This window comes from Mobula hypostoma, chromosome 24 (assembly GCF_963921235.1).
Source record: "Mobula hypostoma chromosome 24, sMobHyp1.1, whole genome shotgun sequence".
In the NCBI taxonomy this organism is placed as follows: domain Eukaryota; kingdom Metazoa; phylum Chordata; class Chondrichthyes; order Myliobatiformes; family Myliobatidae; genus Mobula; species Mobula hypostoma.
The window spans coordinates 18,675,016-18,699,044 of NC_086120.1; the positions used below are offsets into that span (position 1 = coordinate 18,675,016).

Below are 24,029 nucleotides of genomic sequence, written 5' to 3' on the forward strand. Positions count from 1 at the left end.
TCCCTTGCCTCCGTCGGGTAAGCCAGGCCAGATTGCCGTTACCCTGCAGTGGGTCTTGTCCCTTGCCTCCATTGGGTAAGTCAGACCAGATTGCCATTACCCTGTGGTGGGTCCTGTCCCTTCCTGTCCCTTGTCTCTGTCGGATGCAGATCCGCACCCTGCCCAGGACGAGTTTCAAGACCCCAAGTCTGTAGCCAAGCCTCGCCTCGAGTCCCTGGTCTCCAGCCTCGCCTTGAGTCCCTGGTCTCCAGCCTTGCCTCGAGTCCCTGGTCTCCAGCCTCACCTCGAGTCCCTGATCTTCAGCCTTGCCTCAAGTCCCTGGTCTCCAGCCTGGTCCTGCCTGCCAGCCAAGTCACGTCCTTGCCTAGTTCTGGGGTCCGAGCCAGAGGCAAGACCCAGGTTCTGGTTCCTTGCCCAGTCTCTGGCTCGGAGTCCAAGCCCTAGCTCCTAGCTCTCCTGTCCAGTCCTGTTCTGGGTTACCGGTTTTCATGTCCATGTCCTAGCCCTCACTCTGTATCCTAGTCCTGTCCCTAGTACTTTAGTGTCTGTGTCTTGCACATGGGTCCGTTCCCAGCCACTCCCTTATGACAGGGAGGGGGAAAGCCCAGAGGATGGGCAAGGAGTATAGTGAGAGGGACGGAGGAAGAAAAAGGGGAGAGAGAGAGAGAGAGAGAGAGAGAGAGAGAGAGAGAGAGAGAGAGAGAGAGAGAGAGGAGAAAAATAAATAAATAAATAACGGATGGGGTACGAAGTGGAGGCGGGGCACCAACGGAAGCTAGAGAAGCCAATGCTCACGCCATCAGGTTGGAGGCTACCCAGACGGAATATAAGACGTTGTTCCTCCAACCTGAGTGTGGTTTCATCTCGACAGTAGAGGAGGCAGTGGATAGAGATATCAAAATGGGAATATGACGTGGAATTAAAATGTGCGGCCACTGGGAGATCTTGCTTTCTCTGGCGGACAGAGCATAGGTGTTCAGCGAAACGGTCTCCCAGCCTGCGTCGGCTCTCGGCAATATATATAAGGCCGCATCGGGAGCACCGGACGCAGTATATCACCCCAGCCGACTCACAGGTGAAGTGTCGCCTCACCTGGAAGGACTGTCTGGGGCCCTGAGTGGTGCTGAGGGAGGAAGTGTGAGGGCATGTGTAGCACTCGTTCCGCTTACAAGGATAAGTGCTGGGAGGAAGATCGGTGGGGAGGGATTGGGGCGACGAATGGACAAGGGAGTCGCGTAGGGAGCGATCCCTGCGGAAAGCCGTGGGGTGGGGGTGGGGAAGATGTGCTTAGTGGTGGGATCCCGTTGGAGGTGGCGGAAGTTACGGAGAATTATATGTTGGACCTGGAGGTTGGTGGGGTGGTAGGTGAGGACAAGGGGAACCCTATTCCTAGTCGGGTGGCGGGAGGATGGAGTGAGAGCAGATGTGCGTGAAATTGGAGAGATGCGTTTGACAGCAGAGTTGATGGTCGATGAAGGGAAGTCCCTTTCTTTAAAAAAGGAGGACATCTCCTTGGTCCTGGAATGAAAAGCCTCATCCTGAGAGCAGATGCGGCGGAGACGGAGGAATTGCGAGAAGGGGATGGCATTTTTGCAAGAGACCGGGTGAGAAGAGGAATAGTCCAGGCAGCTGCGAGGGTCCGTAGGCTTATAGTAGACATCAGTAGATAAGCTGTCTCCAGAGATAGAGACAGAAAGATCAAGAAAGGGGATGAGGTGTTGGAAATGGACCAGGTAAACTTGAGGGCAGGGTGAAAGTTGGAGGCAAAGTTAATGAAGTCAACGAGCTCTGCATGCGTGCAGGAAGCAGCGCCAATGCAGTCGTCGATGTAGCGAAGGAAAAGTGGGGGACAGATACCAGTATAGGCTTGGAACATGGATTGTTCCACAAAGCCAGCAAAAAGGCAGGTATAGCTGGGACCCATCCGGGTGCCCATGGCTACACCTTTAGTTTGGAGGAAGTGGGAGGAGCCAAAGGAGAAATTATTAAGAGTAAGGACTAATTTCGCTAGACGGAGCAGAGTGGTGGTAGAAGGGAACTGGTTAGGTCTGGAATCCAAAAAGCGAAGAGCTTTGAGACCTTCCTGGTGGGGGATGGAAGTTATAGGGACTGGACATCCATGGTGAAAATAAAGCGGTGGGGGCCAGGGAACTTAAAATCATCGGAAAAATTCAGTGCGTGAGAAGTGTCACGAACATAGGTAGGAAGGGATTGAACAAGGGGGTATAAAACCGTGTCGAGGTATGCAGAAATGAGTTCGGTGGGGCAGGAGCAAGCTGAGACAATCGGTCTACCTGGACAGGCAGGTTTGTGGATCTTGGGTAGGAGATAGAAACGGGAAGTGTCGGGTGTGGGAACTATAAGGTTGGTAGCAGTGGATGGGAGATCCCCTAAGCGGATAGAGTTGGTGATGGTGTGGGAGACAATGGCCTGGTGCTCCTTAGTGGGGTCACGATCGAGGGGTAAATAAAAGGAGGTATCCGCGAGTTGTCGCTGTGCCTCGGCAAGGAAGTAGAGCGACTAGTGGATTGGTGTGAGAACAACAACCTAAGCCTGAAAGTGGAGAAGACAAAGGGAATCACTGTGGACCTCAGGAAGGTGCAGACGAACCATCCTCTTCTGCGAATACATGGCTCCTCCGTAGAAAGAGTTAAGTGCACTAAGTTCCTGGGCGTTCACGTCACGCATGACCTCACCTGCTCCCTTACTATGACCTCCCTGAACAAGAAGGCACGGCAACGCATCCACTTCCCAGGAAGACTGAGGCAAGCAAGGCACCCCCCCCCCCCCCACACACACACACACCCATCTTTACCGCGTTTTACAGGAGCATCATTGACAGCGTCCTGACAAGTTGCATCTCGATCTGGTATGGGAGCAGTCGAGCATTGGACTGAAAGTCCCTACAAAGAACAGTGAGAACAGCGGAGAGCATCACAGGCATACGCAGGGCCCTTTGTACTGCTGAGGATCCCACCCATCCATCCAGCACCTTCTTCGACTTTTTACCATCAGGCTGGAGACTACGATGCATAAAAACAAGTACGGTCAGGATGAGACACAGTTTCTCCCCCCAGGCCATTAGACTTCTGAACCCCTTGCCGCATTGTATTCGAAGCGTTACCGGTTAATCTGTTCCGTACCTTACAATATTTAATATTAATGCACTTTAGTTTGCTATTTATGTGTGATTCATCCGTAGAGTTTATCCTTGCCCTCATAAGCTATCGTGTGTTATGTGTACTACTGTGCTGGTTCGGAGAAACGTAGTCTTGTTTCTATATACATTATAAGGTTATATACGTTATGTACGTGTCTATAGTTAAATTTACAATAAACTTGACTTGTAGGGTGTGCTTGAACACGCTGGACTTCACGAAGATCCAAGGGATACACCTGGCCTTTCAACAGAATAGATCACGAGAAAAGTGCGGTGGAAAACGCTTTTATAAGTACGTCTACATTCAAACAAATTTTATCTTGAAAAAATAAGTTTGATATCATTAATAAAAACTCAAAATATCCAGCGCAGAAAGCAGCCTTTGAATCCGTAAATGATCTTTCAGCAGCCACTACCCTCTAAATCTTAAACACAAATTCTGATTCCGTTGTAAGTTGTCAGGGTTCCTAAAGCACGAATCTGTTGTGGTTAAGAGTTTCTTTCCCTGCAAACATCAAACAGACTTGTTGCATAGCTTTTCAACATTTTTACTGCAGTTGTCCTGCCCTGTTGGTCGGACCACACTTCGCTTCCTTCCCTGGATGATCCAGCGTTGCGTATTTTGCTTTTTTTTAACAAAAAGGTGATGCGGGCGCCTGACGTCAGTTTCCTGCCGCTTTCTCGGTGAGATTGCGAATTGGAGGAGGGGAGAGCGCGCAGTCTGGAATTTGTCAACTTCTCTCCTTATATAGGCAGGAGCGCACTGGGCGGGCGGGGCGAGGGGTTTGGCTGGAGTTGATCAGAAGGAGCCTATAAATTCATCTCCTTCTGCACGGAGTACAGCGTACAGTGCAGTAAATACACTGCCACAACATGTCACATTCCAGCAAACAGTTCAATAGTGGACCCTCGTACGGATTAACAGCAGAAGTCAAGAACAGAGTAAGTTTAATTTTTTATTCAGCATGTTGCTGCTGCTTTGTTACCTTGAGTAACTCTGTGTGAGTTTCAGCAAAGTTTCGGTTTACTGATAAAGTGGCTTTATTTTTATGAGCTGTTCATCTGACATTTTTTTCCAGCAGGTCTAGGCGTTGCCTTTGCTTCTTGCTGCGAGACTAGATTAGTTGAAGTCATTCTGTCTGTCTTCTGCTTCTATAAAAATCGTTCTCAATACCCGCAGTTAATTCCCGAGTCAGTGTATCTCCCGCTCCAACAGTTGGGAATCTTTCTCCCACGTGTGGTGGGCGGTGACTTCAAAAAAATTAACTTTTGTTAGAAGCGATACATCACTGGAGTTCAATAATTCTTTGAAGTTTTTTTTGAGGAACTGAGAATAATAGGGTGAATGTGTTTGTTTTTTATCTGTGGCTGTTGCATGGAAAAGCTTTCTGATATAAGCAGTTTTATCTCCTTGTGCTGAATTAGTTGGTAGCACTGTGAAAGGACAAGAATTAGTCTGTTATTTTTGGTTAATTTCTGATTTTACCACATATAGTACTGGTTGAGGTGTAAGGTCACTGGCATAAAGACTTCCGTGCTCTCTGAGATGGTATCACTTGAGGGGCAGGCAGGAACACAGTTAAGTGTTTCATCCAAAGGCACTCTCTGAGCGTTGTTTCAACTGGAGATGAAGACTAGAATCCAAAGTAGGTTTGGACCCGAATCCAAAGTAGGTTTGGACTTATTGCAGTGTGTTCAGTGCTGAATTTTGCCCTCTGAATTCACTTGTGAAGGCGGGAAACCTGGAAGATGGGAAAATGTCAAAGACTGAGCCAAACTGCTTTGTAAATAGCCAACTCCCCCCCCCCCCCACATCAAACACTCAGTTTACAGCCTTGCTAATTCTTTCAATCAAGGTCGAAAGGCAACCCTGGGAGGGAGAGAATTAGTGCTGGCTTTTAGAGATAACATGGTGTTCTGTTTCTATTTCAGATATCCTTAATTCACCTTTATTTTATTCTTGGCAATCTAGAAATAATTTGTGTTTTCAGCATTATACCTGCAGGAACTTGATGTGATCTTGATTCTTTACCCCACTTCACAAGTCTCTCTGAACTTACATAGCAGGTTCTACAGATATTACCACATTGTGCAAATGTGATAGTCACCAATCAATGCATTTAGTTTTTAGACCTGCTTATAAAACTTCTACTCCTAGATCACTTGACATCCAGCAGTCAGTTCTGAGGTGCAAATTCTCAACTTTAAATTTATTCTATATTCTTGTACATGCAGAATGGATTTAGTAATATTCTACTGGTATGATGAACAGCAGCCTTTAGATCTGCCTTCCTTAGTGCCTAAAGCAATTGTTTGTAGGTCAATTTTTGATGCATCGTTTCTGATACCATGTACAGATTTTCTGTTGTGAACCTGTAGAAAAAGTAGTTGTAGAGGAGAAAAGTCACATTAGATCTGAATGTGTTTTTGGTGTTTTGGCAGTAAGGGAGCACTGTGTAAGTGATTGAACTGCCAGATGGTAAGGACATGGAGAGAGGTATCAACAAAAAATATAGTACATAATGTCCATGTTGCATTATTAGGTTCTGTCTGCTATTTAAATACTTTGCTCTCCCCCAGAAATTTATTGCACAGAGTAAGGTTCATGGATATTAACCGATCCTGAGCATAATTCTATTAATATTTGTTTATCAGAATAGATTTTTTCTGGGGTGATTGAGTTGAAAAAGATTGTGCATCTGAGTGCTGTTAATCCAGCTTCTAGTTTGCTCATATGATATCAGCAGGTGGCCACAGCTCGTCTCTGGTGAGATTTTCAACACTTTGGTCTGAGTCACACATGTGTTCTGACAGGATGGCATTTTTCACAATGCAGAAGGATCAAACTGAATTCTGTCTGATGAGTCGGACTGTCAGCTGCTTCAGGCTGCTCCAAAACTCTGACAAACAAAGTCAAGTGAGACTGATCCACACTAGCATTCCAGCCACCAGATCCCCAGGAGCTTTCAGCTGCTTCCCCTGAAATTGCAGTCAGAAACATCGGAAGAATTCCCACAGAAAAAGAAATAGGTCTACATTTGTTAGATTAGAAATAAGTATTTAACAGAAAAAAAAACTGCAGAGGCATCTGATAAAATCTGCTCCTCAGCAGTGTGTAGCTACTAGTGTGTTTTTTTGCTCTCCAGTTCTTGCACTGATCTTTTTGTGGAAGCTGCGATCACCCTCTCTTTCAGAAACCTTTTCATAGTATCCCTGTGTTCTGTCTCTGCTAACACATGCCACGTGTGATAGTTTCCTGCTCTCTGCTGCACCATAGAAGTCAAGATAAGCTCTGTTTGCAAAAGGGGGAACCTATTTTTGATTAGTGCAGCTTTTGTATTTGCATCTGGATCCAGCTGCAGTGGAGCTTCCCAGGGTACTATTTTTAATAGAGAGACCTCTCATTTCTTTACTGACACCTTCCTGGCAGGGTGTACTTTTGAGTGGGAAGGTTCTTCGGAAGCTTGGACAAGTTCCTCTGCCATCCTCTTCCCATAATTACAGCATACACTCATTCCTTGCCTAACCGTCTCCAACGGCTGAAGGAGTAATGGTTCTATTGTGGGACTTTGCAAAAGTTACTTCCTGAAGTTGGAGCTGAGAAGAGAGGTCTTATTAATGCAGGAAATTCCACACCTAAAACAGTAGCATCACATGAGGGAACTAACTACCTTTTAGAGCTAACATTGTTTGTTTTTAAAGGCCATTTGAAATTACGTCAGTGGAGTTTTACTGCTGGAAAAACCATGGAGCTGAATTAGCAGACCATTTTCCTTAATGGGCAGGATGTTGAAATGCATTGTGCAATGTATGGCAAACATAGGCCCCCCCTTTTTATGGCCCTGCCCATGTCTCATTCTAAACCCAGTCCGGCAGTAATCCATTTTTAAAGCTGCAGTTTTCCTTTCAGCACGGGGGGTGGGGGGACATATCTGAAGCAACAGACAATCTGCTGGAGATATTCAGTGGACCCAGCCTCATCTGTGTGGGGAAAGGAATTGTTTATGTTTTAGATTGGGAAGAAATACCTGTACTGGGTCAATGCTGGGCATGTGTGTAATACTTATCCCTCAGTTAACATCACCAAGCAGATAATCTACTCTTTCTTGAACTAATACACATAACTTTTTTTTTCTTTTTAGAGAAGAATTTGAGTAGACTTTAGTGATGATTATATCCTGTTACCATCCTTGCGAAACTTTGCGCAATCACTTGAGCTTCTAAATTATTGTACATAATTCTTAAATTATAGTCTTAAAAATTCAGAAGTTAATCATGACTTCTCAAACTCTTACTGTAGAGGTGAATTCTACTTTATTTTGTTTCATTGCTTCAATAAGTTTGTGCACTTGAAAAGAATAAGTTCTGAAAACTTCCCCTTTTATAAATTAATATAATTCATTGCTATCATTTCATAAACAGGAAATAACTTGCGGATCCCAGCAGTGACAAGGGTTTATGATGAAATTCAAGAATGTGCAGGAAATTTGACTCGAATGACCCAGCTATATAATGCAGATGCTTTTGCATTGAAATTCCATAGACTCTGACTTCTAAATTCATCTGGCTTTGTGGTCGGCTGAGATTGCCAGTTTTGGTTTCAAATATTTCTGGAGATTTCGTCACAAAAACAATCCAATCTCAATCTTATTTTTACCTGACAATTTGATTTTCCATTTGTTTTCTATATAGCTAATAGACTAAACTACCAATCAAAAATGAATAAAATTTTTAAACTCTTTGTGAATTTTCCCCAGAGTTGTTTGCATCAGTCTTCAGGAAACTGGCATAGCCCTAGGTGGTTGGGAGTTCAGAAACTAGAAACATTACCACAAACTCTGACTGCCACACTTCTATGTTATATCTACAACAGGCTTGTGTAAACTACTAATGGTGAAAGGTGCAGAGAGCGTGAGTTTACATTGGTGCTTTAATATTATTGCTCAGTGACACATCTGCCCAGGATCACCAAGGTGCATGTTGTGGGACCTGTTTGTCGTGTTCCCCTCTGGCACCATGCTTCAATCAGTAGGCTCAACAACATCCATCTATGCTTGTGCTAACTTCCCTCAATATCTTGTTTTGGTGAATTCAGAAGTCATGTTCCAAAAGCTCAAAGTACGTTTATTATCAATGTATATGCTATATACAACCTTCAGATCTGTCTCCTTACTAGCAGCCACAAAACAAAGAAACCCCATAGAACCCACTTAAGACAAAGGAAGTCCGTCAGACGCCCAATGGGCAGGGAGAAACAAATCATGCAAACAATAAAAGTGGGCAAATAACATTCAGAACTGGAATTCACAGAAGTGTGTCCACAGCTACGAAGGTAGTCACAGTTGATCCAGGAGCCTGTTAGTTGCCTCAGATCAGCACAGAGATGTGTTAACCTTGCGGAGCAGCGAGCTGAACACCAGCTCGTTCTTTGCGTCCTGCCCCAACACTCTGACCTTTTCAATCTGGCCCAGTGCTTAACTTGGAAACCTCAGTTCATTCTTCGCTCTCGGACCTGAGCCCTGCACTTCGATGCGCTCTCGGGCCTGGGCCTCGCCAGCTCAATTTGGCCCGAACCCAACCCTTCGGATCAGGCCTGGGGCTTAAATCGGTCAAACAGCAGGCTGTTCCTCACTCTTGGGCGCAGGCCTGCTGGCTCAACTATGTTTTGCCTCACTTCTGCCATCTTGAATCATCTCCAAGTCCACTCCTGCAATGCCCTAACGTTGGCTCATTTCCCTGCTCTCGTATCCCGCCACCTCAATTCGGACCATACACGCCATCCCTTCAAAACCTCAGTTCACGCTGCAAAAATGCCACATCATGCAGGCAGTTCAAAAGCTCCACTCCAAAAAAAGAAGTTACAGGCTATTGATCGCAGTGATTATTTTCTAGAAAAAGTGTGAGTAGTAACATAGTTCATAGTTATGATTGCTGCCATCGCTGTGCTCCACCAGTGCCATCTTCTGCTCTAAACTGTTAACTGATCTCAAATTACTCAGTAATCCTGAATTAAAATCAAACCCAGTTCTTCCATGAAGAAGGATAATAGCCATTCAGCTTACAACCTGATGCTACTTGCATGAAGTGGAAGTAGAAACTTGTTGTGGCTTCAGTATTACAGCTGATCCTCGACAAGTACTTCTCCCACCTATTACTAGACTCCTCACTGCTCAGAAATCTATCAAAAACAGCCTTGAACATGTTCAGTGACTGAGCATCCACTCCCATCTGGGAAAGATTTCCAAAGATATTTACCACCCTGTGTGTCGGGGTTGGGGTGGGGAGGAGAGAAACTGCACCCTCAGAAGTCCTTTAAATGTCTCCTCTCTCAGCTTAAGCCCCTTGCTCTTGACTTCCCTGCCCCGGGGCAGAAGACAATATTTATCGTATTGATGCCCCTCATAATGTTAAAAAGCTCTATAAGGTCACTCCTGTACTTCTCATGTTCCAATGAGAATAAACCCAGTCTGTCCAATATCTCTTCATAATGACAGCCCTTCGTTCCAACATCCCGGTGAATCTCTTCTGCACTCTTTCTATTGCTACCACACCCTTCCTGTGGCTAGGGTATCTAGAATCAAGGGTCCCTGTCTCAAAATTAAAAGCTTACTGTTGGGGACAGAGATGAGAGCTAACTTCCTCACTCAGAAGCTTGTCAGGAGGGTTGTGATGGTCTAATCATTCAGTATATTCTGAAAGGAGATCAATAATTTTTAATTACTGTGACTTTTGGGCACGGGGTTAAGTTGTGGGTAAAGACAGCCAAGGAGTGAATGGGCTAGTCCTGCTTTGACTGATTTCTCCAGTGACTCGAGAGCAGGTCTTCTCAGCCTTTCCTCTGCTGATCCGGGCTTGCAACGAAATAGCCATTCATTATTTTTATCCTTCGTTAGTAAACTGTGTGTTCACATGTACATTTCCCTCCGGACCCTGACAGCAAATGCGCATTGCAGTACTGCAGAAGTGGGGACTACAACTGCTGAAAAATGAGCTGCAGGTGGAACCCAGTGGGTCAGGCAGCATTAGTGGAGGGAAATGGGCAGTCAGTCATTTGAGCTGAGGCCCTCCTTCTGGGCTGGAAGACGAGAGAGGAGATCTCATGATAGCCAGACGCATTTCCATTGATAACCACCCTCCCCCCCACACTGACCTTTCTGTCCTTTTGCAGAGTTCAACCCCTGCTAGTTGAACTTTTAAACCCTTCAAGAGGTACATCCTTCAGGAGACTACAGGACAAAAAGTTGGTGGGATTTGAAGCAGTTGAAGGGAGATTCATTTTCACTATACTGCCAAATAAATTTTTGAAGGAGTGCACTTTGTTCCTGATCTCTCCGCAGAAATGGTTGTCCGCATTGCCTGTAAATTGTGGGGACTTTTTTAAAAAAATCACCCAGGAACTGTTAGAAATTCTGAAACAAAAATAGAAAATGCTGGAAAGTAAAACAGGATCAATGTCAGTTCAAAGACTCTGTCAGGTCTTTTTGTTCTGAAAAGTTAACTGTTCCTGCTTGCACAGATGCCTGACCTGCAGAATGTTTCTTGCATTTTGTTTTTATATCAGATTTACAGCAAGTTCAGTTCAAATTTGTGTTTTTAGTGTCTGACACTTGAGCAGAGGTGATTTTTACCCTTCTTTTCATTTTGAGAGCAATAACCTATGTCTTGTTTGAATATTTTCTTTTACCGAAACATCCTTGTATGTTAGCTTGACCAGTTGGCCAAGTTTGACTTGCTTCTCACACGATGTGAGTCTGCACTGTTCGAGGTTGCGTGCAAGTGTCTGCATCTGATCTAGTCAGTGCTGCCTGCGCATCCTCCATTTTGTCATCATACCTTACAGATAGTCTCTGGAGTTGACGCTAATAGGAAATGCAAGCTTCCTGAGTGCTGACTTCTTACTGGAAATGATTTGGTGTTTAGTAGCTGTTAAGGGGAAGCAGGTTCACGGGTTTGGTAAGTGGGACAGAAGACACTGATTATGAGTAAGCTCATTAACCACTTATTTACAGACAAACAGTAAAACATTCAACCAAACATCTAAGTCAAGAACTCACCTATGACACCCTAAGTCACAACATCGATGACACTAAACTTCCAGCGACACTTCGAACTCAACAGGTACTTCATTAAGTCTCCCCAATTTGCACAACTACAAAATTAACTATTCCACAGATACTTAGCTAAGTGTTCACGTGGGCCCTCCTTTATCTGCAGCACTTCCCCAACGGTTCTTCTGCACTGGTTGTGACCCCAGGAGACAAAGGAAAAGGAGGAAGTCTCTTGCACATGTTATTCTTATACCCCTGAATGGCCCGGAACTGAACACCCTGCCATGGTGTGCAAAGCAGCCAATGAGAAAGATCTGCTGCATCCCACAAATGGGCCAGTCAATAACTGGCATAATGGGAGCGACTTTCAACTGGCAAGTAAGCTAACTCTTCACCTTACAGCAGCTTTCTGAACGTATCTGACCAATAGGTATTATCAGGTAAAGGACATCATGATTCCAGCAATGAATTGTGACCAGTAATTCCACCACATCGCCATCACCCCAATTGCAATATCCTTCCAGAAAGACTTCTTGAATAATGCTCTTGAATGGGCACTCTACTACAAAACAACACACAAAATGCTGGTGGAATGCAGCAAACCAGGCAGCATCTATAGGAAGAGGTACAGTTGACGTTTCGGGCCGAGATCCTTCGTCAGGACTAACTGAAAGAAAAGATAGTAAGAGACTTGAAAGTCATTTCAGATCTCCCCCTCCCCCTTCCCCTCTCAAATCTCTTATTATCTCTTCTTTCAGTTAGTCCTGACGAAGGGTCTCGGCCCAAAACGTCGACTGTGCTTTTTCCTATGGATGCTGCCTGGCCTGCTGCGTTCCACCAGCATTTTGTGTGTGTTGCTTGAATTTCCAGCATCTGCAGATTTCCTCGTGTTTGCGTTTTTAAACTCTACTACAAAAGGCTGTTTTTCCTTTCGTGATTTCTCATTTCTGTGACACCGAGGTTAATTTTAGCACCTACAGCCCCCTCCCTGCCCCTTTGCTACCTCTACCAGCAGACCTGCAGACAAGTCTGTAGAGAGCAGACATATTGGCTATGAAGGGAGCATTTCCTGCTTTTGTCTTGCTGTGTAGTTTCCTCAGCCTGCATTGTGTAAGGTAGGTGTTCCTAACTGACATCAGCCTGTGACATGCCTCAGTCACAACACATACTTCCTCCAGTCAGAAGACTGTAGGTTTGAGTTGCACTCCAGTTCACTGAAGGAATGTTACATTATAAGGAGACAATAGGCAAGGCCCAGCCTGTCCTAATGGGTGGGTCTGCCCCCCCCCCACACTCTGTACTCTGGCTGATAGTTATCCTCAGCCAACCTTGTTAAATAAACATCTGATCGTTATCTCATAGCGCATTGTGAAACTCCTGTGCATGTGATGGATGCTGCATTTTCTACTTTAGTGACTAAACTTCGGAGGTACTCAATTGATTATGTGGTGCCTTGGGATACCCTCTAAGTTGTAATGAGACGTAAGTAATTTTGATCTTTTATTTCGTCTGCTACGCCACACAATTGTGTTGCCTGGGCTAACTACAACACAGGCGGTGGTCCATGTTGGCTCCCAAGTAGCAAATCCTCCCCTCAGAAACAAAAGCCAGCTTTTAATAACATGCAAAAAAGCATTAGTTTACATTGTAGGAAATAAAATTCAAACATATTGCATCCCCTAGGATGTTCCCTCCCCAGAACAACAAGCTCAAAGTTAAAGTTGTATTGATCATCGTATGCACAGGTGCAATGAAAAACTTGCTTAGCTATTGTATTCGAGAAGTGAGCTATGGTGAGTGGTCCTAATGACAATGAATATAACTTTTCCAATGGTTTGGTGCTGGGTGTGTATGTACCAGCATTATCCCGGAGACTTCAACTGCACCATTGACGCGGCTGGACGATCCGGCGGTGCCGACGGCAGGCTGACGGTACCTCCAGACTCCTGAGGGAAACGGTGAAGACAGCCAAGCTGCGCGACGCCTTTGGCACCCCCACTGGTGAAGCACAGCTGCAAGCCACCTGGACACGATGGGACGGCTCAGCCCGCTCCCAGATCGACTTCCTCTTCCTCTCAGAGTCCCTCACGGTCAGCTCCACCAACGTCACGCTGGTGTTCTTCTCTGACCACTGCCTTCTGCGAGCCACCTGTCACTTACGGGAGGACCAGAACGCAGGTGGGGGATGTGGAAACTGAATGTAAAGCTGCTGACCCCAGAGAACATCGAGGAATTAGAGAGGGAGTACGCAGGTTAGAGAGCCTTGAAAGCCGCCTTTGATTCCCCTGTTCTCTGGTGGGAAGCTACCAAGGAGAACATCAAGAGGTTCTTCATCCGCAAGGGTATCCAGAAAGCGAGGCAGGAGCAGAGGGAACTGTGTAAACTCCAGACAGAGTTGCCGCAGCTTCTCTTTCTGCAGTCGAAGGGGGTGGATGTCAGGGAGGAATTGCGAGAGGTGAAGGGCCGGCAAGCCCAGCACCTCACCGTCGAATCCTCCAAAATCAAGGGTCCAAACCGTGGAGCGGGACGAGACGTGCTCACGCTTCTTCCAGAAGGTGCACAGGGAGAGCTCTGTGATCCACAACCTTAAGGAAGAGGACGGCTCAGTCATGTCCTCGCAGTCAGACATACTGAGGATCTGCAGGTCCTTCTGTGCCGGTCTGTACGACGAAAAGGCTACAGAATCCACAGCCTCCCGCAACTTCCTGTTGCCTATCACGCAGGTCTTAGACGACGGCAAGTGGGAGAGTCTGGATCAGCCACTGACCCTGGACGAGCTGACAGGTTCCATCCGTTCCTTTGAGTCGAGTAAGACTCCCGGAAGCGACGGCTTACTGGCTGAGTTGTACTCGGCTCTGTGGAACTGGATGGGCCCTGACCTGCTGGAAGTGTACAACGCTATGCTTCTGGCCGGCAGCATGTCAGAATCCATGAGGAAGGGCATCATCACCCTCATCTACAAGCAGAAGGGGAAAAGGGAGGACATTAGGAATTGGAGGCCCATCTCTCTCCTGAATGTGGACTACAAGATCCTGTCCAAGGCTATCGCCAATAGAGTCAAGTCTGCTCTGGGACAGGTGATCCACCCGGACCAAGCCTGTGCTGTATCGGGCAGGAAGATCTCGAACAGCCTTGCGCTGCTGAGGGACACCATCGCCAACGTGCAGGACAGAGGGGTGAACACCTGCCTGGTCAGCTTGGACCAGGAGAAAGCCTTCGACAGGATATCGCACACGTACATGGTGGACGTGCTCTCCAAAATGGGATTTGGGGAGGGAATTCGGAATTGGATCAGACTGCTCTACAGAGACATCCGTAGTGCAGTCCAGGTCAACGGGTGGGAAACAGACAGCTTCCCCATCAGGTCTGGGAGTCAGGCAGGGCTGCCCCCTCTCCCCTGTCTTGTTTGTCTGCTGCATTGAACCCTTTGCAGAAGCCATCAGGAGGGATGAGGGCATAAGAGGGTTGACGCTGCCAGGAGCGGAGGGACCCAAGTGAAAACCTCCCTGTACGTCAACGATGTCACCATCTTCTGCTCTGATCTGAGGTCAGTTCACAGGCTGATTAGCATCTGTGAACAGTTTGAGCTAGCGTCGGGGGCCAGGGTCAACCGCACGAAGAATGAAGCCATGCTCTTCGGCAACTGGCCTGACCAATCCAGTGTCCTCTTCACCATTAGGTCTGATCACGTGAAGGTGTTGGGGATCTGGTTCGGAGGGGCCGAGGCATGCAACAAGAACTGGCAGGAGTGGACTGCCAAGGTGAAACAGAAACTGGGACTGTGGGGAGGGCGCTCCCTTTCGATAACGGGCAAGAACCTGGTCATCAGGTGTGAGCTGCTCTCAGGGCTGCTGTACTTGGTGCAGGTGTGGCCTGTCCCCCCCACTCCTACAGCTCGGAAATCACTCGAGCTGTCTTCAGATTCGTCTGGGGATCCAAGATGGAGCGGGCCAGACGGGCCGTCATGCACAAGTCCCCTGGACAATGGGGGCAAGAATGTCCCCAAAGTCGCCCTCACCCTGATGGCCAGCTTCGTGTGTGGCTGCATCAGGTTGAGTGTAGAACCCAGATATGTGGGCACCAAGTACCACTATGTGCCCAGGTTCTACCTGTCGCCCTGGCTACGAAAGATGGGTCTGGCCCCACTACCGCGCAACGCCCCAGTCAGCTGGTCGTTGCCGCCATACCTGTCCTTCGTAGACAAGTTCTTCCAGGACAACGGCTTTGACCACAGGGCCATCAGGCAGTGGTCAGCACGTAATGTCCTGCAGGCGCTGCAGGAGAAGGACGTGATGGACACAGTGGGGTGGTTCCCCGAGCAGACCGTCCAGTTCATCTGGCAAAATACCTCATCACCAGATCTCACCAACAGGCACCAAGACCTTGCCTGGCTGGCGGTGAGAGGGGCTCTCCCAGTCAGATCCCTCCTGTACGCCTGGGATGTTGTCTCCACACCCCACTGCCCACGGGAGGACTGCAGTGAGAAGGAGTCTGTGACCCACCTCTTCGCACACTGTCAGTTCGCAAAGAGGGTGTGGAGGAGGATGGACGGGCTAGTGTCATGTTTCATCCCCAGCAGCTGCGTAACAGAGGACTCTCTGATCTACGGGCTGTGACGGACATGGAGACCAACATCGTGTGCTGCTGGCAGATCATCAACTCAGTGAAAGACGCTCTTTGGTCGGCCCGAAACGATGATCTACCAGCACATGGAGATGTCCATGGGAGAATGCTGCCGACTGGCACATTCTCGGCTGCAGGAGTATGTGCTGAGGGACGCATTCAAACTTGGTGCAGTCACCGCAAAGGCCCGGTGGGGAAGGACCACAGTTTAGGGTTCTTCTCCCACGGGAGTGGAAAGGGGCGGGTGGTGGGGAGTATACCCCTCAACAATGTTGTGGAAAGATGAAACAACAGAGTGCCACATGGGTGGCTAAAAGTGTAGAAATGTATAGACAGTAATGGAAACATCTGTAAAGGATTGACAGACATTGAATGGTTTATTGTACATAATTTTATTTTTGAATAAAGTATATTTTGGTAAAAAGAATCACAAATTTTGGTTTATAATCGATATTCCATGCCTAGTAGCAAATATTGAGTGTGACTGCGAACAGGGATTTGTTAGGAACTGGGGGAAAGTCATAGTTTATGGCAGATGGGTTGGAGGCCAGTGTGGCTTCTCGGGCCAAAGGGCCTGTTACCTGCTGTATCTCAAAATAAATTAGGCAACATCAATGGAAAGGAAAGAAGTCAACATTTCAGACTGAAGGCCCTTCATTGACACCTTGGCAGCTGGGAATGTAGTTCAGTCCTGGCCTTGGGTACCCTGGATGTGGAATTTTTCAAATTCTCCAGTGACAACGTGGCTTTCCCCTCAGATTTTCCAGTTGCCTTCCCCTTCTCAAAGATGTGCAGGCTCAACTTTATAAATTGTTCCTAGTGTAGACAGATTAAAGGAAAATTGGCGTGGAGTTGTTGGGCAAGAGAGAGGGAGAGGGGGACTGGGAAATAAGTGGGAAATGGGATAGCTCTGACAGATTTGATTATCTGAATGGTTTCTTCTCTTTGGGAAATATGAAATGAGAATTGACGAAGGATTTTTGACCTGTCCCTTCTCTACAGATGTTGACAGATTTGTTGAGTGTTTCTAGCAATTTCTTTTTTTTTAGGATCTCCAGCATCAGCAGTTCTATTCTTTGTAGTCTGTTTTTGGGTGCTCTTTCATTCTCACTTTTGGTAGAGTTCCAGGGTGAGTAATCAGCAGTTATGCAGACATTGGTTGTATAAGCTCAGGCAGTAAGAGCTGGATCACTGACTTGAAGAGAGACTGGGAGTGAACATGACCAAGCCTGCTCCTGTCCTTCCATTTTCTTCACAAAGGTCCTTTAGGAACCAGTAAACCTAGATTAGAATCAGAAGCCCTTTTTTTTAAAAAAAAAACACCCACTTTACCACCATAGACTGTGGTTGATGGCAGCGTTTTCCACTTGGTGGACAATTTATTAGGTATACCCGTACACCTCATTAATGCATCTATCTAATCAGCCAATCATGTGCAACTCAATGCACGAAAGCATGCAGATGTGGTTTGGAAGTTCAGAGCAAGTATCTGAATGGAGAAGAAATATCATCCAAGTGACTTTGACTGTGGAACAATTCATGGCGCCATTCAGTGTGGCTGATATTTCAGAAACTGCTGGTCTTTGGATATTTCTTGCATAACAGTCTCTGGAGTTTACAAAAAAAATCCAGTGAGCCTTGTTAATGAGAGAGGTCAGAGGAGAATGGCCAGACTGGTTCAAGCTGACAGGAAGGTGACAGTAACTCAAATAACCATGTATTCCCACAGCAGAGTGCAGAAGAGCATCTCTGATCACACAATACGTCAAACCTTGAAGTGGATGGGCCATGAATATACACTTAGTGACCACTTTATAAGGTAGAGGAGGTACCTAATAAAGTACACTGAGTATATTTTATGCTTCTCAGCTCTATATGGCTCAGACCTACAATGTACTGAAGGAAGGGAGGGAGGGAAATTCTCTTGTTCATTGTGCAGTGGAGGCTAACCTTCAGAGGGGCTGTGGGAATTTACTGATTGGTTTGAGATCCAGGGGCTTTGGTTGTCACTGCATAGTGTAAATTCCCTTTCAACAATATGTTCCGGCCAGGATCCCAGCATGTTCAATGCAGTAATGAATTACTTAAACTTGGAAACGGTACAAGGGCTGAAGAATGAAAGAGGTAGTGGAATGGACCAGTGGAGGTTCAACACCTTTCTTTTGCTCAGGCAGCTTTTCCCGAGGAGCTGCCTTCAGTCAGCTGTGCCTTCACCTGAAACCTGGAATTGTTGCTTGAACAGGGTATAAAGATCAGGAATCTGATAGAATTTGTTCTTCCTACAGTCAGGAATCTACATCTTCCCCATTTTCCATTGTTCCACCATTAGATGCAGTTTCTTCAGATGTTTGGGTCTTGTTCCCCGGGAATTTCTTTCTCAAATCTCCCTCGACTTTTCTCTGTACTCTAGGGATGGCGCAGTACTTTCCCAGTGTTAGGGGATTCTTCTGTTAGGTGTAAATGTGACTGAACATGTTATTTGAAGGCTAACCCCAGGCCCTCTTGGCTCATCATATCTGGTGCCTTAATCACAAAATGGAAACATTCATGACATTCTCCATTTTACAAAAGCTGTGCTAAATTTCCTTTAACACAGGGAAATTCTTGCTTCTGCTTGAATAATGTTAAGCAAAGATCTGTTTTTAGTTCAGTGTGGATCACTCTCAAGTATGGAGTAGTGTTTGCAGTTTAAACTCTTTGGTGAATCTCCAAACAATTATCTATGGTGAAAGTTATTCATTGTCAAACACAGGAGTTTTCTAGATGCTTTCTGGAGGGAGGGAGAATATGTCAGGTGATCTATTCAACGCGAACTGTGTGTGATAGATGGGTGAGGTAATGCTGCTCTCATATTACATGGATGTGCCCTCAGTTTTGTGGCAACATTCATCATCATATCTGACTTTGCTAAGTTCCAGACACCATGTTCCAGACCCTGTTCAAGTACAACTTCCTGCCAAATGTCAATGCACTCCTACCACAGCCTCCAAACCCACCCACCTCACAGTTTCGAAGTTGAAGTTTGTCACGTGTTTTTTTCACTCTCAATTCATTCTTTCTTATCTGTAATTCCTCGACCCTTTTTTCTCTACCTTTTGAAATCGGCAGGCTCTTAACCCAAGCTTCTGTTTACTCTTCAGTATGATACAGCTATATAGGACCCTGGTCAGACCCCACTTGGAGTACTGTGCTCAGTTCTGGTCGCCTCACTACAGGAAGGATGTGGTAACTATATAAAAGGTGCCGAGGAGATTTACAAAGATGTTGCCTGGATTGGGGAGCATGCCTTATGAGAATAGGTTGAGTGAACTTGGCCTTTTCTCCTCGGAGTGACGGAGGATGAGAGGTGATCCGATAAAGGTGTATAAGATGTCGAGACCATCATCATAATGGTGTCGAGGTCTTCATTGACAACGATGGATGAACAACCAAACCAACCAACCATAAGATGATGAGAGGCATTGATCCTGTGGATGGTCAGAGGCTTTTTCCCAGTGTGGAAATGGCTAACATGAGAGGGCACAGTTTTAAGCTGCTTGGAAGTAGGTACAGAGAATATGTCGGGTAATTTTTTTACACAGAGAGTGGTGAGTGCATGGAATAGACCGTCAGCAACGGTGGTGGAGGCAGATACAATAGGGTCTTTTAAGAGACTCCTGGATAGGTACATGGAGCTTAGAAAAATAGAGAGCTCTGGGTAACCCTAGGTAATTTCTAAGGTAAGAACATGTTCGGCCCAGCATTGTGGGCCGAAGGGCCTGTATTGTGCTGCAGGTTTTCTGTGTTCAGTGATCTTGATTTACAAGAGTCAGCAGCATCCTGCATTTGATTTTTAAAATGTAATTTTTAAGATACAGAATCTCCGTCCAGGCGTTTCACTTTACACTAGGGAAATTTGCATATGAAATAATCTGTCTCTTGACTGATAAAAATCAGATTGCACAAACTGAAGGGTGGTTCATATCAAATTCAAATGAATTTTTTTTTGTGTTGAATTTACATGAAGCATAGGGACAGCACAATGTGTAGGCCAGAGGATTTCAAACTCTTGCCCACCTCTCGGTGAGATTGATATCTTACCCGTTTGAGAAAGCACTGCAGCTTTTAATAATCTCCATCCACGTGTAATAGGTGCATATTCTTTCCCTTGCAAGTGTAAGATCCACAGTATCTATAAGGGGTTTGGTGAAGGCTGGGAGAATCGCTCATTTCACTTGCATTCGGATTATTTCCCTCCGTTTTTCATTTTCTTCTGCTTTGTTTTGCAGAATAAGCTTTCAACAGCTGCCAAGTTTTGCTTTGTCTAAATCTCTCCAGAATGTGGCATTCAGCATCAACATCCATTCAATTACTTTAAAATTTCCCCTCTAAGAACTTGTGTTCATGCTTGAGGCTTGAGTCACAGGCCCCTCAGAATCTAACGCAAGCACCTGTCTTCATGTGGCCCCTCAGACCTTGACAGCCAGCTCAATATCTGGTATAGAAAGAGTCAACCTACAGGGATTTCAGGTCCTTCACAAATACAGAACAAGTAATTTATCTTTATCTAATCAATACCACATATCTTCTCACTCTAAAGAGGGATGGCCCCTTAAATTTACCTTTGGGAAATAGGTATCATTAGTCAGTCAAACTTGTTAGCTGTTTCTTCATTCTACAAAGGTGATACTGAATAATCATATTGAACAATGCAGCTTGGATGGTTAAAAGATTCCTACAATATCACAGAGGAAGGTGTTCTGCGACTTTGGGTGTGGTCTGCAGGCAATGGTGTTTCCATGTACTTGTTTTTGTCCTTGCGGATATCCTCGTTGGATTTGGGAAGTGGCATGGACATGCAAAAGAATTCCATGGATGGAATTTTTTTGACATGATATCCGTCTCAGCGCTCACATCTGTTGCATCCAGGGCCAAGAGCTGTCATAGAACACAGTAACAGGCCCTTCAGCTAACGATTTTTGTGCCGAGCATGGTACCAACTTAAAGTAATTCATCTGCACATATTTGGTCTTTATCCTTCCATTCCGTATCCGATAGAAGGTCATCTCCACACATCTTCCTAGTTTCTTTCTAGTTTTGTAGGAAGAACTGCAGCAAATTATACTGTTTTGCATTTGCAACCTTAAATTCAGGTAAATCTCCCAAGGTATTGCTCCTGGTGTGAAGCCTACCCCAGGCGTGGAAAATAATTAGCTAAATGATTGTATAATTGGTAACTGTACTAATTGTGTGTACTGGTTTCTCCCATTCCCTTTCTGACATGCCTGTCCATGTGCTCCTGTACTGCTGCTGTGAGTTGCAAGAGCAACATCTCATATTCCACTCGAGTTGACTCCACCACAGGATGGCACGTGCCACAACTTCTCAAACATCCATTAGTTATTCCTCCTTCTCTTTTTCCTTTTTCCATTGTGGTTCCCCTCTCACCCCTTCTTCTCCTCAGCTGCCCATCACCTCCCTCTGGTTCCCTTCCTCCTTTCATTTCTTTCATGGCCCACTGACCTCTACCATTTTCTTTTCCCAGGATAATGACTTGGTTGTGGAGAGGCCTGGGTATTTCTGAGACCCTGGAGTGACGCTGTTTGGAGTTTAGCCATCAGGCGCTTAGTCTCTGGTAGGGTCACCCACGGGCAGAAAGATTAGACACAGAGCAATCCAACCAAGACCTCAGTGGTGGAGCTGGTAGAAGATGATGAGCCATCACAACAGCTGAAGGCTGCAGCAGTGAAAGGTCCCCAGTCACCTTACACTCCATGCCAGTGGACTCTGACCCTGACCTGTCAAGGACCGTGTGGTGGCCGCCTGTGTATGGGTCTCTCCATGTTAAACAAAGTCACACCCATGCATTCTCCATTGAAGGAATGGATATGTGGATCCCAGAATGACTTCTACAGTCTTCTGAGGACCCCACCGATAGACAACCCATTATACTCGACCCGAGTGATGACTCTGCTTATTATAGTCTTTCTTCAGCCCCTTACCTCTTCCACCTATCTCCTCCTGCCTTTTACTCGATTCCACTTTCCCCCTCACCTGGTTTCAGCTAGAACCTGCCACTTGCACTCCTCCCCCCCCCCACTTAATCTGATTTCTGTCCCCTTCCTTTCTAGTCCTGTTGAAGGATCTCAGCCTGAATTGTCAACTGTTAATTCTCCTCCATAGATGCTGCCAGACTTGCTGGGTTCCTCCAGCATTTTGTGTGTGAAACTTTATCTGTTTAGATAAAGCACTCAGAGCTCCCTATGGTGAATAAAATGAGCTGATTGTTGTACTAACTACATGCCTGTTGATCCAGACAGTGGAGGTAGAAGACATCAGATGAGAATTCATTTAGTATAACAAGGGTACTTCGATAACACTAAGAACCTTCCATAAAATTCACATTCAAGCCGAAAACAATCCATGTTATTTTCAACAACATCTCTTAATGAAGGTTAATGACTGACAAGAGAACGGACATTGTCAATGTTAACTGATAACGTTAAGTAGAGCTGTGGTGGGAAACAAGCAAGGGTCTGGGAAAAAGACAATCAGAAAGTAAATAACAAGTGACATTCATATCCTGTCATGTGTTGACAATTAAGTTTAACAGTAGCACAAGTCACCAATGAATGAATTAAAAGGAACCTGCGGTGTTCTGTAGTGTCTCTACCAAAAAGCCACTGCCCAGCTGTGAGCTGAGCCCGGGGTGTTGGTAGACTGACTGACCTTCACTGTTGCCCAATCTAATCTTGTACTTGGCCAAATTCCACAGGACTCGCTCCAACAGTCTCTGTGTAATATAAAAAAGTTGTTCCAAAAGTAGAATTTATCAGTTGTTTTGCACCAAATGAGTATGATGTCTCAATTTGCCAGTAAATTTTCTTAATCAGTTTTAGATCAATTTAACTGTTTACATTTCACACAATGCTACTCAATAATCCAGCATTCTCTATTGCTATTTTACGGTGTTTTAAAAAAAAACTATCAGCTCAGTGGCATTTTGCCCAAAATTTACCAACTAAAACGAGGGACAAAGATCAGTAGCATCTTCTCTTTCTTTCTGTGAGCAGTTTCCCCCCACCCCGTTACTAGAGAATGGAGCCCTGATTTTCTCCGTACATCAGAAGCAAGCACCTCTCAGTGTGGGGAAGGTCAGCTGTAATGACCCTCTAGTGGTGACCAGCATATCAACAAGTCAGAATAGATCTGGAATCCTCCAGTTCCACAGCAGGCAGTGCATCACATCATTGAACTACGGGAAATAGAGCGGAAGTTGTTTAGTTGTATTTCATATAGCTCAGTAAAACTATTTGCCCTCCAGTCACCTGGCTTGCTAGGTGATACATGCTGCTCACGTTGCACACTCACTGGGCTTCTGTTCCCACGTTGGTACTCTGAGATCTCATTGCAAATGAGAGGTCTGTTGGAGCATTAATAAACTAAGATCTGATCGTTTGGAAAGTCTGCACCAAAATCCTGGCGTACCAGATTATCAGAGTTGCGCTGCGCTTTGTAACTGTAAAGGTGAACCACACGTTACGGCTCTTCAGGTAACAGAAATATGCTCATGCAGAATTTACAAACCTGAGACACGAAATGAAACTCGCTCTCACTGAATTTAGATGGTAATAGAAATAAACAAATACAATCCTTTTTTCAGCTTGTAGGTAAGCTCACTGGTAACCTTGACCTTGCTTTATGGAAAATTGCACCAGCAAGTGTCTTCTAAGAATGCAACCTTCCCATAACATGGGGGCCACCCGTATTAGACCATGAGGCATAGGAGCAGAATTAGGTCATCTGGCCCATCAAGTCTGCCCTGCATTCAATCATGGCTGATCCTTTATTTTTCTCCTCTTCCTCGACCCCAGTTCCCGGCCTTCTCCCCGTAACCTTTGATGCCATGTCCAATCAAGAACCTATCAACCTCTGTCTTAAATACACCCAACGACCTGGCCTCCACAGCTGCCTGTGGTAATTGAGGCTGTGCCCTCTTGTCCTAGACCAGGGGTCGGCAACCTTTTTGCCTCTGTGGGCCGGATCGCGTATTAAAGAGCGGATGGTGGGCCAGATAAATGCATAGAAAACTTGAAATATGTGAATTATCCACTTAAATACATCTAGTTATGTTTTGCCTCAAATTAATGAATAACGCATGCTAGAAAATCATTTGTGCTTAAGTTTGCCTACCCCTGTCCTAGACTCTCCCAGCATGG

The 24,029-nt window shown here is 45.7% G+C and overlaps 1 protein-coding gene across 2 annotated transcripts in view; it reads left to right on the forward strand.

Moving 5' to 3' along the window:
- The first annotated feature begins 3,943 nt into the window (after positions 1 to 3,943).
- The window catches only part of LOC134337252 (calponin-2-like), a 33,752-nt gene continuing 13,666 nt past the window's right edge, over positions 3,944 to 24,029 (forward strand). The window contains exon 1 of one of the 2 annotated variants that reach the window (XM_063032103.1): positions 3,944 to 4,102. In XM_063032103.1, coding sequence (XP_062888173.1) covers positions 4,034 to 4,102 — 69 coding nt within the window. In that variant the 5' untranslated portion in view covers positions 3,944 to 4,033. Of the gene's footprint in view, positions 4,103 to 11,547; positions 11,587 to 24,029 lie in introns of those variants that run through there. The other variant, XM_063032102.1, reaches the window with a different exon arrangement.